The following is a 19,652-nucleotide window of genomic DNA, read 5'->3' as shown; positions in this document are numbered from 1 at the left end:
AGTCATGACTAACGTGACAAATTAGCAAGGCGCCCAGTTTATGCCAGCCAAGATCCGTCATGTAGTGTGTAAAATGCCCTGTCACATGCAAAAGCGCATTAACTGCATTGTTTAACTCACGGAGAGACAATGGAAATGTTCAAACGTATATGTGTCCACAGCAAACATAAATTTACTTTCACTGGAGTAAAAAGTATGAACTAGCCTCGCCACATTTTGCAAAACAGCACTTATCCTTTATTTTGATGAACTCAAAGCGATCTGTAAGCTTTTTATGTCACGCTGGCCTGTCTTTCTTGTAAATGTCCAGTTTTTCTGTGTACCTGAAATGTAGGTTGCTTCCAGAAAAAATGTCCGTCAACAGGGGACGCTTGCGCGCTACACCGCAGCCCTCTGAAGACACTGAAGCGTTTGAAAGATACATAATTATAACTTCAACTATATTTGAACAATTATATTGAAGTAATAAAATACGTTTTAAATATTTTTTGTCTTATACCTCAGATTTTACTCTTGATCTTTTACATTTACACAACCATATTATTACCATGCAACAATTGACAATTTTACTTATATTCCTTCACGTGTTTCATAAATACAAATTGCAGAGATTGTTAGTCGGTTGAAATCGTCTGAAAGGGTCAAGTTCAAGTTAATATCACTGGTATTGCTGATTGTCTGTCTACATGACAGTGACAGGCGAGATTGTGGGGCTTCAGGACAACATAAAGCGCACATGTATTTCATTTGCTGAGGATTATTCTTGTGACATCTAATCGTTCAGATTCAGATGAATGTGAGGTCCAGAAACAGCAGCACGTGAATCGTTTTGTTACTCACGTGATCAAGATTGAGCCCGCTGTGTGCCATGACAACTGATTTTACTTTTAATGTCATGTGAGGGAGCCACGTTCACTTTCTTTCTTTGATTTGCAAAATTATTTTTAAAGCTCACTTTTTTTCTAGTTTTTTTTTTTGTTCTGTTATTTTTTAAGGAATGCATTAGAGGAATAAAGTAATTTAGGCTCCAGTTTGGACTTGTTTGTACAAACAAGCACAATGTTGCTGATGGTTATAGCGGTGTGCCTATCCTGTGCTGAAGGTAAGATATTCCTCTCATATCCGTCATTTCCTGCTGTTGGGCATTTCTAATTTTATATAAATTCTGTATAATTTAAGATAATATCCTGAATCAGACTATGCGGGTATAGACATGGACGGTATTGCAGTTGTTTGGCCACAAATAACCATGATTTTATAATCTACTGTATGAGTGTATGAGCTGAAAGACCTGTTAAAATGTTTGCATTAATATAACTTATTTGCATATTTAAATTTTAACCTGATTTGTGAACTTCATTGGAAGTAACTTTTTGTGTGAACACTTAATCAAGCATCATTAATATAAATGTTTTTTTTGTTTGGATTCATATGGCTATTAATATTGCTTTGCATACAAAGTAAATATAGATTTAATTGCAATTTTCTTATATAATTACTTGCAGAATGCAAATAGCTGCTTAGTTGAATAAAACTTTAATACAACTTTTAGTTTCACTGTTGTTTTGAAGTGAAACTGTGAGGAGGGAATTTTTCTCAAATCGTCTTTATTCACATTGAATAAAACCATACTTGGAAAGCTCCTAATTTGGAAATGATATGCTGTGGAGTGTTTAGTAATGCCAAAAGCAGCAATTTAAAAAATTGAGAGTCTGACAAATAGGCTTGTCATCAGTGCAGAGGCTGAGTTGGAGCTGTGCAAACTCAGTCACGTTTAGCCTAATGTTCTCAGGCACAGACAGTAGTCCATATTTTACCCTCAGGCTCAGCCATTAACCTACTTTATTCCTAGTCTGAGATGCAAATATATTGTTTATTTGACTCCTACTGTATGCTTTTCTATACAAGTCAATAGGATTCCAGTAGGAAAAATCATCAAATTGATTAGCGTCCTGATGCTTGATAGGCAGAGATAACCTGTGCAACAGACTGGAAATTAAAGCTCAAACATAAAGTATCAGTTTAAATGTATTTCTTTTTTGACTGGACTTATATGTCAATTAGATTTGCTATAGTATACCTAAAACATAAATCAGTATAGATTTCTAAACGGACAAAAGTGAGAGATTGTTTATGAATTCATACAGTGTTCTGTATAATAGAATTTTATTTCCTCCCAATGATTTTCTCTAAGAACTATACAGGTTTATAATGCTTAAAATGGCTTGTTGTGGACTCTGCTCACTGCCTTAACCTTATTTACACATGCTCTTTTTTTAACTGGAAGTTGATCATCTTCAAGTGCCGTCCTGGGAGTTGTGTATAATCTATTTACAGAGGCTGCATAAAACTATTCCAGGTACACATATCAGGTGTTTAAGATCAAATGCAAGCAGATAAAAATGCCTTTCAAGCCCAAGAAAAACCAAAAAAAACCAGTTTGTCAGCCCTTATTTTTATTTAACATTTTATTTTGCACTTTGGCATATAGATAAAATATTTTATCATTTATTATATTACATATTTTTGTTAATATTGTGTGTCAGTTCTTTTAGAGCATGAAACAACAACGGCTATACTACACAAAATCGTGTCTCTTTGACAATTATCTGACCTGTGACAGATGGATTTGACTCAGCTCTTCTTAGATTAAAAGAAAATGGAGTGTGAAAAATCAATCAATTGAAAATTCAATAAAAAAAACTATGAAATCATTTTTTCTTTGAAATTTTGCATTATATAGGGATATACCCTATATAATGCAAACACAATGTGTGTATTATTTCAGTAAAATGTATATTCAAATATAAACAAATATAATCAAGTTTTCTCAGGCTGCTGTTGCCTTACTTGAAGGATTTTCTTTTAGGAATAGCAATCACATTCACGTATCAGTATGACACATTTGACAAACTCCTCCAAAAACGCACAGCATGTCAAGATCAAACCTTCAGCTTTTCAATGCTGCACTTTAGCAATCAGAAGGCAATGTAGCCCTTGCAGCCTGTCAGAAGGTAAAGGTTAGAGCATCTCTCCCAGATGAGTGATTTGACAAGCTGCTTGTCCGGACACACAGTACACCTGATCAGAGTGATGTTGACTATTTTGCCTCCCCCTGTGTTGCTTTATTCCAAATCATCCAGCACCGAGAGGGGAAATGTTGTGTTTTGTGCTATTGAAGTAAAAGATTTCGTGGGCTTGACATCTATGGAAATATTTTCTGAAAGATTATAGACAAGCACATTGGGGAGAATTTCAAACGGCAACAGAATGATGGGTTTTTGCTGACAGGTTTAGACCAATCATGATTTTTTTTTACTCTGACTTTGAATGAGGAAGGAACGCCATCTAGCAAATGACTTCTCCGAAATACAACTCTGCAATGTAGAAATAGCAAGAGCACTGAGGTATAGCTGTCTAGAACATACAAAACCATTTTGATAGCATATTTACCAAGCATAATGTTCTGTGAAAGTAACCCTGCCTTTACAGTGTTTTTGAATGAAAGGTTTTATTAGTACAGATTCCTATAGAACAGTCATTCACAACTAGTGGGCTGTGATTCAAAAATGCATTGGAGTTGGAGACAGGAGTAAGATGCAAATAATAAAATGCAACTAACAATTTAATAATGTATAATTATGATAGTAAATAGACAATGTCCTAAATGCATTTGATCCTTAAAAGATGTATCCAATTAAACTGTTTTATTTTATTTTATTCAAGTTCATTTAAATCGGTGCAAGCCAACGTAGGCAGGTTGTGCGATAGCCTATGCTCTCATCCTCCAAACCCATTAAGAAAGCTATACAAGTTATAAGAATATACAGACTTCTTTATATGGCCTTAAATGCACTGAAGACAATCTCAATGTTATTGTGCAGCACATTTTTGGCTGCCTAGAGCATAAAACCATTGAAATTCCATTGAACGGTGTTGGGTCGCTACTTGATGTCCCTGAAACAAAACCAGTTGAAAACCACTAATTTGAAAAATGCACTATAGGGGCCAGTAGGGTTATGTGATGTGTACAACATTTACTGGAAATTGGATTAATACTTTATAATCTCTCATACTTATGCTCTATTATGCTTAATCTAGTTTGATCTGTTTTGTCCTCAAGGAATGAAGGTTGTGGAGTTGTCAGATGACCCAAGATCCCTGTCCCCTCTCGCGGTTCTTCCAAGTGTGAACTATCAAATCATCAATGCAGACTACCTCCTCCTCAGAGACACCAGGCAGGACATAATGGACAACTCCAGCCTGCGGGCACAAAGACAACCTTTCATCCTCACTGGACTCAGTGGCCAGCCAGCCATCAATGTCAGCTATGGTCCCATGTCTTTGGAGCAGTCTATACCACTGCATATGATCCACACTGGCCCCAGGATCCGACCGTTTATACTGGCCCGTCAAGTACGTTCTTCTACGCCTGCCCTGTATGTGTTGTTTTACGCAACCGGTAATAGAGACGATATGAGCGAGGGCCCGATGCAAAACATTCCAGGACAGAACGAAGGAGGGCACCTTTGTGTTACGGCATACGCCTTATGGGAATCCAGGGAGGTCAGGGACAGCTGCTCCATCTCGGCTGATGGTGGCTTTTGCTTGGTGCACCTGAAGCCTGAGCCAGCCTGGTTCAACCCTGGAGGTGGAAGGTCAAGCTGGGAGCAGAGAGGTGATCAAAGAGGAAATGTTGCTGAACTTTACTACCAGATCAGACCCAGTCCCAGTGGTCAGTGTGTCCCGCAAGAGAGCAAGATAAGAAGGGGTCCACAGCATGGTGACCTGGGACGGCAGATCTATGGAACCTCTATGACGAGGATTGGGACTGTCAACCTCCTGCGATCACCTCCTGGAAACCCCACATTTATGCGATTACGCCTCGGAGGAGCCGTCATCATCCAGACGTCCTCGAAACCACTAAAGACCACAGACACTGCCACTTTCTATGTGTTTCTATCAAGCACATCGCCAGTTGAACATTTTATACTCAGGTAGGTTGATTTTATGGTTTCTTATCTGCCAGTTTTGCTTCAAGGGATAGTTACCTAAAAATCATTTACTCACCTTCATGTCGTTCCAAACCTGTTTGACATTCTTTGTTTTGAAGACAAAAGAACATATATTGAAAAAATGTTTTTGGCCGTACAGTAGAAGTCAATGGGGTCCAAAACAACATTTTCATTTTTGGGGGAACTATCCCTTTAATGAGAGTTGATGCATTTTAAAGTAAATAAGATTGCAACAAAATACGGCATAAACAAGTGTCTAGTAGATCTAACCTGACTTTTGGTGCTATAATTATTTCACAACCTGCTATCTGGAAGTCTGCAAAAAATCTGTACACATAATGCAGTGCTGAGAAATTGGATTTACTCTGTTCAGGATTATATGGTTCAACAAATGTCAACTGTTTTCCTGGAAAAGACTTTTGGTCAGGCTAAAATAAGATGAAGAGGAGGTGCGTTGGGGATTGAGATAACAGTGTCCCATTTGGAATAGAAGTGTGGCATGGAGCCAACTGATGTGTCAAACACCCAAGAAGCTTAGGGTGAATTTAACAACTATGCAACACTACAGTCATGCCACTTCATAGCCGAGAGAACCGAAGGGTCCCACTCAGTATACAGATTACCGAAATGTAATAACGTTGTGCCGGCGCAATTCACTTTTTTCCAAATGGAGGAGTTTCAAAGGCACTCTTCCATAAATGGTAAAATAATGGGGAAATTATTTGGCAGCATTCATTTCTTAACATTGCATTGTTTGTGTGGCTTCTCTCCACATGAATAATGCATCGACTTAATGGAGCAAGAAAACAAATACCTAATAACTACTTGAGTCCTTTGGGCAGAAGTAAACATATTACAGCGAGAGCTCTATCGTACAAAAACACACAGTGCAATCAGTTTTTTCTAAGTCTCAACCCACAGCAATGGAGAAAGAACACATAAGTGAGTGAAATTGGATTTATAGGCATGTTTTGGACAAAAGGTATTGTTCTTTCCTGTATTGGCGAAGCTGTTCTTTTTCTTAGAAGTTTTTTGCAATTGTTTTGAAGGCAAATGAAACTGTGGGGAAAAATGTCCATAAGAACTGATGAGGTGAATTGTATTCTGACCTGTATTGTAAGCCAATAGTCAAAATCCCAGCGTAGTTTAATTTAGATGGTATTTAGTGTGGGGATAATTTTATTTATTTCCTTTTTTTTTTTTTTTTAGATTTTTGTCTATTCCCTAAAGTGATTTGACTCTCTTTGGACAATATGGATAGACTGATTTAAGACTTTTATTTGTGCTGGTCATTTTGGGAAGTTGAGGAAGCCTGTTTGTGTTCTGAGATATACATTTGACTGGCAGCTGAGCCCCATATGCCACCTGAGCCCCCAATATCCTTGCGGCCCTCCACTCGGCTCTGATAGGGTTTGCTTTGCCCCCGGCCCTGGCTCAAATGGACATTCGCTTTCAGTGTTAGCAGTAAAGTGAGGTGAAGGCTGGTATCCCAAAGAGATTGATTTTATCCAGGGAAAAATCTCTGCCCCACTTCACTACTCTCTCCAAGATTGAGTCCAGACCCCTGAGGTTATGATAGATAATCCACACACAGATTGAAAATTAGTGAAGTCTTTAACTCTTCAGAGATCTGCTCTCTTTTCACCAGAAAGTTATTTCAGCTGGAGGCTGCCTGGACTAAATAGACTATGAAGTGCCCTGTGACTTGTACAGTGCATTAGGAAAAAAAACTACTCATTTAGAAAAGAACATATTGACATAGTTTATGAAGAACTTAGTGACATAGTCCTTTGTTCTCTGCTTATTATAGTTAATTTTACATAAGTATTTTATATTTGGTAATATATGTTAGGTTTATATTTATTATATAATAGATATATGAAAAGTATGTTGTTCTGTTCTGCTCCTTTACAGATTATTAATGTACATTTAATCATAATGTTACGATAAAAATATTTAGTTTTATTTATATATTTGGACAAACTATGGTCTGTTAAGCGTTATATATTATAAATAAGCATTATTTATTTATGAATAATATTAAATGATTCTTCTTTACTGGTTATCAGATCATTGATATACATGTATATAGACATTTTTGTATTATTCATATATTTGAATGGACACAAACTATTAATTTGCTAATATTAGAATAAATGTTTCATATATTATACTACTTATTAATTCTATTCTATTCTGTTCTATTTTCTATACTTCATCCTGCAGACAGCACCACACAGCCTCTCATCAATATTCGTCCGTCTTTGATTTTGTGTCAGAGATTTATTCCATCAAGATCCTCATTATAGATTTGACTGAATTCTTTTGCCACTCATGCATACAGTGTTTCTTCCCCTGGCAGACCAAAACAGAACACACTCAGACTCTCTCTCTCTCTCTCTCTCTCTCTCTCTCTCTCTCTCTCTCTCTCTCTCTCTCTCTCTCTTTCTCTGTATGGCAATTTCTTTTTTTCTGTCTCTTATTTTCCTCTCATGCTTTCATTGTTTCTCTGAAATTAAAAATGTTTGGATTATCCAACTGAGGGCGTCATCTGTCTCTAAAAATTGCTCGTCTGCTCTGAAGATGATAACGATACAAAATGGGTCAAGACGGACTCTGATCCCTCTCCCTTGAGTCCCAGGGGTTGATAGACAGATACTATCCCAGAGATCTACATGCAACGTGAACTGATACCAGCTGTGATATCGTGTATTTCTTTTCAATACCAGATAAAAGCCCATCATGTGTGTGTTTATTGCATCAAACATTCTGGTAAATAATCATTAAAATACACATCTGCATGTGTCATTTAATGCATAGGCTCATTGTGCACATCGCTAAGGAACCATTTGAGATCCACTGCATGAAAATCTGTTGTTTTTGAGGCAGAATTGCAGTTTGTGGTGTGAAAACCCCCCCCCAAAAAAGATGGATGAGGGGTTGCGGAACGATAATGCAGTGTGTCACAATGCTGTCAGCCACACTCATTCTACTTCTCCCACCGTGACCTGTTGCCTCTCTGGCCACGCTTCCCAAGATGCCTGACTCCAGCACATGTCTGGGAGATTCTCACGTGGCAAGATTCCACGGTCTCTAAGTCCCATCAGTGGAGAGGAGGGACCAGCGAACTGTCTGGCTGGTGGATAAAGCTGAGAGATATGGGAGGGGAAAAAACGAGTCAGGTTGAATGGAAAGGGATGTCAGCACAGATGGGCTTGAGATGTGTTTGTAGATTTTCTGTCCATCAGAAGGCAGGTGAACGTTTTCCACCTCAACCTTTCGATGTGCAGGTCAGCGTCTTTAACACACATTCCCTCTAGCAAACATTCAGTTAGTACTGGACATGTTCATTGTATCATACGTGGTGAGCATGTGTGTTTTTCCTTTAAGTATTGCCCAGAGGCAGTCATACAGTAAATACTGAGCTTCTTGCTTAAAATTGTACATCCATTAGCCTGTAATTAGTCTACTTTCCATCTGTTTCCTTTTGACTATTTAAGTCTAGTCCAGTTTGTACAGTAGTTCATTCTGGTCAAGAAACACCCACTTAGAGCAAAGTTTTGTTTGTGATGCATGAGAAGCAACCAATCACAGTTTAGGGGCAGATAATAAACCAGTGTGGGCACATTTTGTGCTCATGTGCGCAGACTTTATAATCACAATTTTTGTCCATCCAAAAATATTATGTTTCATAAAAATAATTCAAAAGGTGAAGCCAAATATACAGTTCTTTTTGTGGATGTTGAGATTATGTGTTAATTTGCACATCAAATCTTTAAAAGTTATTTTGTCCTTAAGTTCAATTAAGTAAGATTTTTTTACAGAAATTAAATTTGTTCAGCAATGATGCATTCAATTGATCAAAAGTGACAAAGACATTTAAAATGTTACAAAAGATTTGTCTTTAAAATAAATGCTGTTAATAGTCAAATGCTATTTGAACTTTTTTCGTTAAAGAATTCAGAAAATAAAAACTGTTTTGAATGTTAATAATAATAAGAACGTAAGAATATTTCTCGAGCACCAAATTAGCATGTATGTAGAGGCCAAAGTACAATTCATAGTAATGTGAATAAGAATTAATGTTAAAAAGGGTAAATAATTTAATTTAGAAGTTCATGTAATACTTAAAAGGTTAAAAGCATACTAGAATTCATGTGTTCATAGGATTTGGTACATATTGGTAAAATAGTGTAGTGCCTCTTTAAGAACAGGCAAAACTCCGGCTACGTTACGTTGTTTCCTTTTATGTGATTCAGATCTTGAGAGCTGTGGAAGCGAACGGTTTTCTTACCTGCTAACTGCTAACTTTTAGCTATTTCTATTAAGAATCTTTTATTTCATTAGCAACTAGAATAAGTGTATTAATCAGCTCACATTCTCTTTTGTAAATCAGAAACCAAGGAATAAAAATCGGAAATCTTCATCTTTTATTTCAACAACGTTTCTGAAGTGAATTTATTGAACTGTGTTGCTGGTCTGACAATGGACACTGCAAATGGGACTAGCTGTTTGGAATACTGTTAGATGGTTATTAGTGTAAGCCATTGCATTTCTCAAGATCGCAAACCTCTACATTAGTAAGAAAACCTGCTTGACTTTGGACAACGAGCCTTTGGAGAGGTTTGCGGAGAGTGGAACATCAATGAAGGTTCAAGGAGGGACTGATTTTCTCAACTATCTTGATCATGCGCTGTGCTTGTGGCTGGTGAGTGCTAAGTGGATTGTTAAAAGTCTCAACGAGTTTGTCGTTTCTGCTGCGTGACTGCTGCAAGTGGAACCTGTAAAAAAAAAAACGGACTGACTATAAAAGCAATCATGACGGAGACAGGAACAGAAGCCACGGTAAGCCTAACTGAGGAAAAGCGAGTGGTTAAACCAACACTTATAGCATTGGAATATAATCTGCAAACGAAAATAAGCTCCAGAAGAGCCATACTAGGACAACTTACTGAGAAAAAGAACGAATTGCATGCTTTAATGGATGATGATGCAAATGTGGAAATCATAGCAAAGGAATTGTTGGCCAAGTATGAAACACTGATAAAGAAATTCAGTAAAATAAATGCTGACGTTGAAGACATATTCTGCCAGATTGATGTAGAGAATTTGAACACAGATCAAATGGATTGGTTTGAGCCAAGAAATAACGAGCACAGAGAATTTGTGCAAGAAGTGAATGCATGGATACAGAATGCTATACTACGCAGAGAAGAGGCTGACAAGGTTAGTGAGCAGATACATCCTGAAGATAGTGCGTCAGTCACATCCAGTAAGACTAGAAAATCTAAGTCTGTTTCTGCTACTTCTGCAACATCGTCAGCCCGTGCTGAGCGCTTAAAGGTTGAATTGGAGAGAGCTGCTCTGTTAGCCAAGTCAGCTACATTGAGAAAAAGACAGACTTTAGAGGAGCATGAACTACAGCTCAAGGTTGAAAAAGAACAGTTGGAGCTGCAAGCAGGGCTCGCTGCAACTGATGCACGATTAGCTGTGTTAAGAAAATATGAAAGTTCAGATGTGTCAAGTAGAACCAAGGGCAGTAGGGTGGAAATGTTGATGTATGCGCAAAAAAAACATGATGTCAGCCACAGTAAGAGAAGTGTAGCTAGCAGTGCAACTTGGCATAGCTACACTAGTGGAAGAGGCGCAAATGCGATACGAGCTCCTGTCACTTCAGATAATCACACAGATAATCTGGTTACTGTCATGCAACGGCAAAACGACATCACTGAAAGCCTAATAAAGCAACAAAGGCTATCTACATTGCCATCACCGAACATTCCAGTTTTCAAAGGAGATCCATTAGAATATCGTCTCTTCATGAGAGCCTTTGAGCACCGCATAGAAAGCAAGACTGAAAACAGCAAGGATCTGCTTTACTATCTAGAACAGCACACAAATGGGCAGCCTAATGACTTAGTGCGCAGCTGTTTTCATATGGATCCAGATCAGGGCTACCCTGAAGCCAAGAGACTGCTAAAGGAACGATTTGGTGATAAATATAAGATATCCATGGCATACCTTGACAAGGCTTTAAACTGGCCTGCCATTAAAGCAGATGACACCAAAGCACTTGAAGCATACGCCCTCTTTATGACAAACTGCAATAATGCAATGTCAGATCTGGAGTACTTAGAAGAGATAGAAAACTCTGCTAACATGCGCACGATCATCTCAAAGCTCCCATACAGGCTGAGAGAGAGATTTAGGAGTGTCGCCATAGACATTCAGAAAAAGCAAGATCGGCGGACAAAGTTCAAGGACGTAGTGTCATTTATCAACACACAGGCTGAAATGGCAGCACACCCTGTGTTTGGTGAAATCTCAGGACAAACTAAGCGCCAGACTGAAAGGTCAAGTGGAAAGAAAAACATCACAACACTAGCCATTGAAGTAAAAGAACAGAAAGCTGAGAAAGGTGCTGCTGGTGCCGGAAACAAGAAAGCTCAGGAGAAGGGAACAAACATGGACAAAGCCTTCATGAAACCTTGTATCTTCTGTCAGGGAGATCATACCATGGAACAGTGCAAGAAACTCCAAAGAAAGCTGCACAAAGAAAAGCTTGAATTCCTTAAGAGCAAAGGACTTTGTTTGTTGTCTTATAGGAGGACACATGAGTAATGTCTGTGAACAAAAGAAGAGCTGTCAGATATGTTCAGCGACACACCCTACGCTCTTACACATAAAACGGAAGTTTAAGGACTTAACAAAGGAAGAGGCTTCACAGGAGGAGCTAAAAGAGGAGTCTCCAAGGGAAGAGCAAACCGTTGTCAGTGGATTCGTGGATGCAGGAGAAGCATGCTCTCAGACTGGGGTCGGGGGTACAGGTAGTGTCCTCGCCATCGTGCCCGTGAGAGTAAAAGCAAAGAAAGGCAACAAGGTGCTGACTTGTTATGCATTCATGGATCCAGGGAGTAACGCCTCCTCCTGCACTAACAAGCTAGCGAACGACCTTCACCTGCAAGGAAAAAATGTAAACATCCTACTCACTACTATGGGAGACCAAAGGACAGTCTCATGCAAGGCTGTATCAGACCTAGAAGTGAGTAGCCTAGAAGGCGATGACTTTATTGAGCTTACAGGTGTTTTCGCACAAAAGGTTATCCCCGCAAGTAAAGAGAACATTCCAACCCAAGAAGACGTGGATAGGTGGCCACATCTACGAGGTGTACGAATTCCATTGATCAACGCGGATATTGGTCTTCTGATTGGGACTGATGTGGCAAAGGCTTTGGAGCCAGAAGAGGTAATCCGCAGTGTCAAGGATGGGCCGTATGCAGTACGCACAGCATTGGGATGGACAGTAAACAGACCGCTGCGTGAGAACATCAGAAGCTGGACAAAGAATGGATACCCGCAGATCCAGATGAATCGGATCTCAGTGGCTCGACTTGAAGACTTGTGGACTCAGCAATTCAAGTATGATTTTCCTGAGAATGCTCAAGGAGAGCAGTTAGAAATGTCTAAGGAAGACCAACTGTTTATGGACAAAGTCTCTAAATCGGCAAGGCTGGTCAACGGCCACTACTCTATTGGTCTGCCGTTGAAGAACAAAGATGTGAAAATGCCCAACAACAGAGCAATGGCAGAGCAACGAGCGCTCAACATGAAAAAGAAGCTTCAGAGAAATCAGACGTTCAAAGAGGACTATGTCAGTTTCATGAATGATGTGATAAAGAAGGGCTACGCTGTAAAGGTCCCAGATGAAGAACTAAAACGGAATGATGGAAAGGTGTGGTTTATTCCGCATCATGGTGTCTACCACCCTAAGAAGCATAAAATGCGAGTGGTATTCGACTGTGGCGCTTCATATCAAGGAACCACACTCAATGAACAATTACTGCAAGGGCCTGACATGACAAGCAGTCTGGTTGGTGTCTTGACTAGATTCTGTCAAGAGCGAGTCGCAATTATGGCAGATGTGGAATCGATGTTCCACCAGGTCAAAGTTCCACCAGAAGATGCCGACCTCCTCAGGTTTTTGTGGTGGCCGGACTGCGACACTTCAAAAGAGCTGCAAGAGTACAGAATGGAGGTACACTTGTTTGGAGCCACCTCCTCACCAAGCTCCGCGAGTTATGCGTTGAGAAGGTGTGCCGAGGACAACAAGAACATGTTTGGTGCAACAGTAGTGGATACAGTATTAAATAATTTTTATGTAGACGATTGTTTGAGATCAGTTGCCACTGAACAAGAAGCAGTCAGACTACTCCAAGACTTGAAGGCCATCTGTCAAACAGGAGGTTTTAGACTGACAAAATGGACGACCAACAATCGAAATGTGTTGTTAAACATTCCACTTGAGGACAGGGCAACAGAAGTCAGAGATCTTGATCTTGACCAGGATTCACTTGCCATCAAGAGAGCTTTGGGAGTACAGTGGTGTATCCGGTCGGATCAGTTCAAGTTCCACGTGCACATAGAGCAGAAGCCTCTTACCAGGAGAGGAATTCTGTCTACGATGAGTTCAGTCTACGACCCACTGGGAATGTTGTCGCCAGTCATACTGCCTGCTAGAACCATCCTGCAAGAATTGTGTAGACTAAGAACAGGCTGGGATGACACTGTGCCAGAACATTTCGCACAACAATGGACAGAGTGGACTGAAGAACTTAAACAGCTCACTGACTTTGGAGTGGATCGGTGCTTTAAGCCACCTGAGTGACGCATGCGAAACAGGCTACGGTACTGTTACTTACTTAGTCCAGAAGAACAGTAGCAACCAAATATTCTGCTCATTTGTCTTGGGAAAGGCAAGGGTTGCCCCTCTCAAACCACCAACTATCCCGCGGATGGAGCTGACGGCGGCTGCCTTAGCTGTGAAGATTGATGTCATGCTGAAGAAAGAACTACAGTTGCCACTGTCAGATTCCAGGTTTTGGACGGACAGTACTGCGGTACTCAAGTACTTAGCAAATGAGAACATCAGATTTAAGACATTTGTGGCGAACAGGATTGCCATAATCTTGCAAGCATCAAAAGTGCAGCAATGGAGCTACGTCAACACTCAGTTGAATCCTGCTGATTGCGCCTCCAGGGGACAAAAGGTGAGTGTCTTCATGAAGAACGAGGTTTGGATTGCAGGACCTGTCTTCCTCAGTAAACCTGAAAGGGAATGGCCAGACAAGCACGATCACCTAGAAGAGCTCACGGCTGAAGATCCTGAGGTCAAGAAAGGCATACTTGTCAATGCTATAACAGCAGAAGAAAGCGCTGATGCAATGCAACAACTAATTCGATACTATTCTTCATGGATACACCTCAAGAAGGCTGTGGCGTGGCTCACACGACTCAAGGGAACCCTGGTAAACCTGTCAAGGAAGAGAAAGGAGATAAATGGATTGTACAGCGATCAACAACGGGTCAACAGGGAGATGTTGAGCTACAAAAAGAGTCTCAAACAGACTTACCTGACCGTGGACAATCTGCGACAAGCTGAGACGGATATCATCAGTTATTGTCAGCAAAGTAGGTTCCAGGAAGAGATATCTGCTCTTCGGAGAAAGGACTCCATCAAGAAGAGTAGTCGAATCTTCAGACTGAATCCACAACTTGAAGAGGGAATCCTTCGTGTTGGAGGGAGGCTCAGTCGAGCATCCATGCCAGCCGAAGCCAAGCACCCGATGATCCTGCCTAAGAACCATCATGTGGCTGATCTGATTCTCCAGGATTCACATGAGCGGCTGGGACACAGTGGACGTTATCATGTCTTATCTCATGTACGTCAAAAGTACTGGATTATTGATGCTCCCTCGTCAATCAGAAGAATGCTGTCACGGTGTACTATCTGTCGAAGACAACATGGTGCATCAGGCACACAAATGATGGCGGACTTACCAAGAAACAGAGTTGTATCAGACGAGCCACCCTTCACCAGAACTGGAGTGGATCTATTTGGGCCATTCAACATTAAACGTGGAAGATCATCTGTAAAAAGATACGGGGTGATATTTACCTGCCTTGCATGTCGTGCGGTCCACATAGAAATGGCAACATCATTGGAAACAGACTCCTTTATTCAAGCTCTGCGTCGCTTCATTGCAAGAAGAGGTCAGGTAAAGGAGATGAGATCTGATAATGGGACCAACTTTGTTGGAGCTGATCATGAGCTCAAAAAGGCAATAAAAGAGTGGAATACTTCACAAATCGAAAACAGCTTGCTGCAACGCGACATCAGATGGTTATTCAATCCACCATCCGGATCCCACCATGGAGGGGTGTGGGAGAGAATCATCCGCTCCATCAGGAAAATCATGGGTGCTACACTGAGAGAACAAAACTTGGATGAGGAAGGTCTTCAGACGTTCTTCTGTGAATGTGAAGCCATTCTGAATAGTAGGCCTATTACCACGCCTTCCAATGATATTAATGACCTGGAAGCTCTTACCCCACAGCACTTACTCCTGCTCAAGACTAACCCCAACTTACCACCAGGACTCTTCCATAAGGATGATACTTATGCACGTAAAAGATGGAGGCAAGTCCAGTATATGAGCGATCTATTCTGGAAGCGCTGGACCAAGGAATATCTGCCTCAACTCCAGAAGAGACAGAAATGGAACCATCCATCACGGAACTTCATCACGGGAGATGTAGTCTTGATTGTCGACGAATCAGCCCCCAGGGGATCATGGCTGATGGGAAGAATCGTTAAGACTATGGAGGACGAGCATGGAATGGTCCGAAAGGTTCGAGTCAAGACAAAGACGAATGAACTTGAGAGGCCGATAACTAAACTCTGCTTACTTCAGGAAGCAGTATGAGAAGGACTGTTACCGAGTTTTACTCAAAAGAGAGACATTTAAAATTGTAATTGCTTCTAGAATAGAAGGCAATTAGGGGCCGGGTATGTAGAGGCCAAAGTACAATTCATAGTAATGTGAATAAGAATTAATGTTAAAAAGGGTAAATAATTTAATTTAGAAGTTCATGTAATACTTAAAAGGTTAAAAGCATACTAGAATTCATGTGTTCATAGGATTTGGTACATATTGGTAAAATAGTGTACTGCCTCTTTAAGAACAGGCAAAACTCCGGCTACGTTACGTTGTTTCCTTTTATGTGATTCAGATCTTGAGAGCTGTGGAAGCGAACGGTTTTCTTACCTGCTAACTGCTAACTTTTAGCTATTTCTATTAAGAATCTTTTATTTCATTAGCAACTAGAATAAGTGTATTAATCAGCTCACATTCTCTTTTGTAAATCAGAAACCAAGGAATAAAACCAGAAATCTTCATCTTTTATTTCAACAACGTTTCTGAAGTGAATTTATTGAACTGTGTTGCTGGTCTGACAATGGACACTGCAAATGGGACTAGCTGTTTGGAATACTGTTAGATGGTTATTAGTGTAAGCCATTGCATTTCTCAAGATCGCAAACCTCTACAAGCATATTGGAATGATTTCTAAAGGATCATGTCAAGTCAAGTCAAGTCACCTTACTTATATAGCGCTTTTTACAATGCAAATTGTGTCAAAGCACTGCACAATATCAAAAAAAGGAAAATAAAGTGTCAATAAGTTTGAATAGTGTCTTTGCAATAAGGTCGGCGATATCGCTGGAAATGAAGCGTCCCCAACTAAGCAAGCCAGAGGCGACAGCGACAAGGAACCAAAACTCCATCGGTGACAGAATAGAGAAAAACCTTGGGAGAAACCAGGCTCAGTCGGGGGGCCAATTCTCCTCTGGCCAAACAAACCAGCAGTTCAGTTCCAAACTGCAGCAAGTCAGGTTGAATGGGCTCAGCTGGTTCCAGTGGTCTTTTCCGATGGCTGTCTAAGTGGCGGGGTCCTCAATGGGGATCTGTCTCTGGCGTTCATCCAGGTGTTTGGCCTCTGCCTACGATCAGGGACACATACGTCATCTCCCGGCGCTGATCCTCCATCTCAGGTGTTCGGTCATCTCAGATCATGTAATGGTTAGATCCAGACTGAAGTTCTGTAATTCCTGGCTACCACGGGATGTTAATGTGTTAAAAATATAAATAAATGCAACCTTGTTGAGCATGAGACTTCTTACTGAAATACTTGAATGGTTGTGTATTTTAACTGTACTTGTTTAAATCCTACAAGCACCAGCCAATAAGATCACAACTGTCCATTTCAGCCAGGTGTTGTCATGTTTGTGTGCAGTATGCTTCAGGCGGTCAGTCAGTAGACTGTAGGTGTCCGCCTGAGGCTTAGACCTTTCCACTGATGTCATCTGTCTGTTTGTTTGTTCCTTCCCACAGAGCCACATCAAGAAAAGGCATGTCATTCAGCACAGCCAGACCCAGTGACACGAACCTGTGGGACATCACTCTGGAACCTGGGAGAGGAAGTGAAGCCCAAACCATCTCTGTGACCTGCCAGAAGAAAAGCACATTTACTAGCAAAAGGCAAGCTTTCGCTGCATCATCTCAATGTTCACAGAATCCACTGAGCCGCAGACTCTCCCTAGTTCACATTTTATTGCTAAAAAGCTTTTTCTGCTCTTGCACATCGCCAGATGTGATCTGTTTCCTCTGAAACCACGAGAATTAAGTGACAGATTGCAAAATTATTTTTTGACAGTGAAAAACAACCTTCTAATTTCTTTCCCCTCCTCATTGTTCAGGTACTTAACAGATGTTCAGACAACCTGTTCGCCTTTTGCAGGATAATAGTTTGAATGAAAATGAAAGGCCATCTTTTTCTGGTTAAAAAGATGCAGGTTAACCGCATTTGCCCTGTACAGACACTTATTAAGCGCAGACAGCAGCTTCAGAAAAAAACTTGCCACTTTGTGATTTCATGATTAATGGCACAAATCAATTCCATAATGTTAGGTATTCATGTGGAAAGCGACTGAAAATAACTTAATAAAAATCTGATATATTTCCATCACCTCAGCTGCTAGTATCCACAGAAAACATACAACTCCTCCGCTGTTATTAAGAAGAATGAGCTCTGAGTTCATATTACCTATGTACATCTAAGCTGGGGAGCGATTGGCTTGGCTTTCATATAAAGAGTTTTGAGTGTTTCTGGATACAATTCAAATGCATCTCCAAAACTGTGAGCATCTTGTTAATAAGAGCCTCCATCTGGGTGTCATATTTCTTTTGGTCTCATCGGCTCTATAGAAATTAGAAAATAGAAATTTCAAAAAGAATTATAAATGTCTTTACTGTCTCTTTTGATCAAATTAATGTATCCTTGCTGAATAAAATTAATTTCTTTAAAAAATCTTACTGAGCCCTAACTGTTAAATAGTGATGAAGTAAAATTATCGATGACCCATCTTGCACTTGCATATATAACAGTTTGGTACAATCAAATACTCTTAAAAATTAGAAATCACATAATAGCACCTGTCTCTGACTAGCATTAGCAAGTAGCAAATCATGGCTGAGATGTAAATTAAAGGTCACTGGCTATTTTTTTAAAGGGACAAGCCCTTGCTTTAACTACTTCTTCACAACAGGACATCAGTACAGGATCAAGTTATTTCACTTGTTATGCTGAATTGAATTTTTCAAACTATAATAGCTCAACAACGGGAGCTGTCACCAGCTGCCATTCAGCAAGCGGTATTTTCCTGAGTACTTCTCTCATCTCCCTTCTTTCTGTGTTTTACAACGACGACCCACTTATCTTTAATCATCCTCAGTGCATCAGTGTGTTAGACCAGCTTAAAGACCAGCACGTTCCACAAGATTAGAACAGGGATTTCCACATTAACCAGTGAAGAGCTAAACCGAGAGGTTAACGCTATGCTGGGAAGCACTTAGCACAGTATAGTGATGATGGGTCATAGCTCACATAACTTTTCACCACTTATCCTTTAACAATGGTCTTGACTGCAAAAATCAGATTGTATCATTTAAGACGATATAGTATAATAGTAGATAGTATTTATAGAGTTGTAACTTTTTAGTTTTAGTTACTTTTTCTTATTTGTAAGTCGCTTTGGACAAAAGCGTCTGCTAAATGACAAAAGTAAAGTAAGTAAAAGTAAGTATAAAGATTTGCAGAGTTTTGCATCAAATCTCTAAGGATCTGTCCACTCTGGAAAAGCTTTTTCTATATCACAGACACTAATTTTTCTGATGCGTTCAAAGCTTCCTTCCTTTTGCGTGAGAGCTTCAGCATGCTGTATACAAATGCATGAACCGTAAGAAGTTGTATAAAAGTTTGATTTCTGTTAGTTATATAAAAGCACTTTATCAAAGCAAGTTCCAGCGGTGTGAGCTGAATCATGTTCCTGCAATGAACCTGGTATGCTCATTAGAATGCTAAGTGTTTTAATGCTACTGAAGTGGATGAGAAGCTCCATCTCTCCTGATGGCTGATTGTGCTTTCATTATTAAGATTCCATGCTGTCCTCTTTGATTCTGTTTGTCTCTTTTGACCAAGAAAATGAATTTAAGTCACTTGTTGCAGAGATTGGGATGTGACTGTGTCCTGATGTTGTATTTACAGAGGTCTGCTGGAGGTCTTGCAGCTGGACTTTGAGACGGAGGAGCAGAGTGATCAGTTAGAGAGCCAGATGATCACGTGGCGACTGGAGCTGCCTGGAAACATGATCCGGGATGAAGGAACCATGAGGATTTACACCATTCAGAGAGACTATGTGGGAATAGCACCACTGATCACGGTTGGGAATGTTTGTTTTTA

At 40.1% G+C, this 19,652-nt stretch overlaps 1 protein-coding gene across 1 annotated transcript in view; it reads left to right on the top strand.

Moving 5' to 3' along the window:
- The first annotated feature begins 788 nt into the window (after window positions 1-788).
- Window positions 789-19,652, top strand: part of LOC306855502 (transmembrane protein 132D-like) — a 30,430-nt gene continuing 11,566 nt past the window's right edge. The window contains exons 1-4 of the mRNA XM_079394259.1: window positions 789-1,102; window positions 4,124-4,997; window positions 17,246-17,392; window positions 19,458-19,632. Of these exons, the coding sequence (XP_079250385.1) occupies window positions 1,060-1,102; window positions 4,124-4,997; window positions 17,246-17,392; window positions 19,458-19,632 (1,239 nt within the window). The 5' untranslated portion in view covers window positions 789-1,059. The remainder of the gene's footprint in view (window positions 1,103-4,123; window positions 4,998-17,245; window positions 17,393-19,457; window positions 19,633-19,652) is intronic.

This window comes from Barbus barbus (assembly GCF_936440315.1).
Source record: "Barbus barbus genome assembly, chromosome: 36".
Lineage (NCBI taxonomy): Eukaryota > Metazoa > Chordata > Actinopteri > Cypriniformes > Cyprinidae > Barbus > Barbus barbus.
This window is presented reverse-complemented; position numbering and strand designations above follow the sequence as displayed.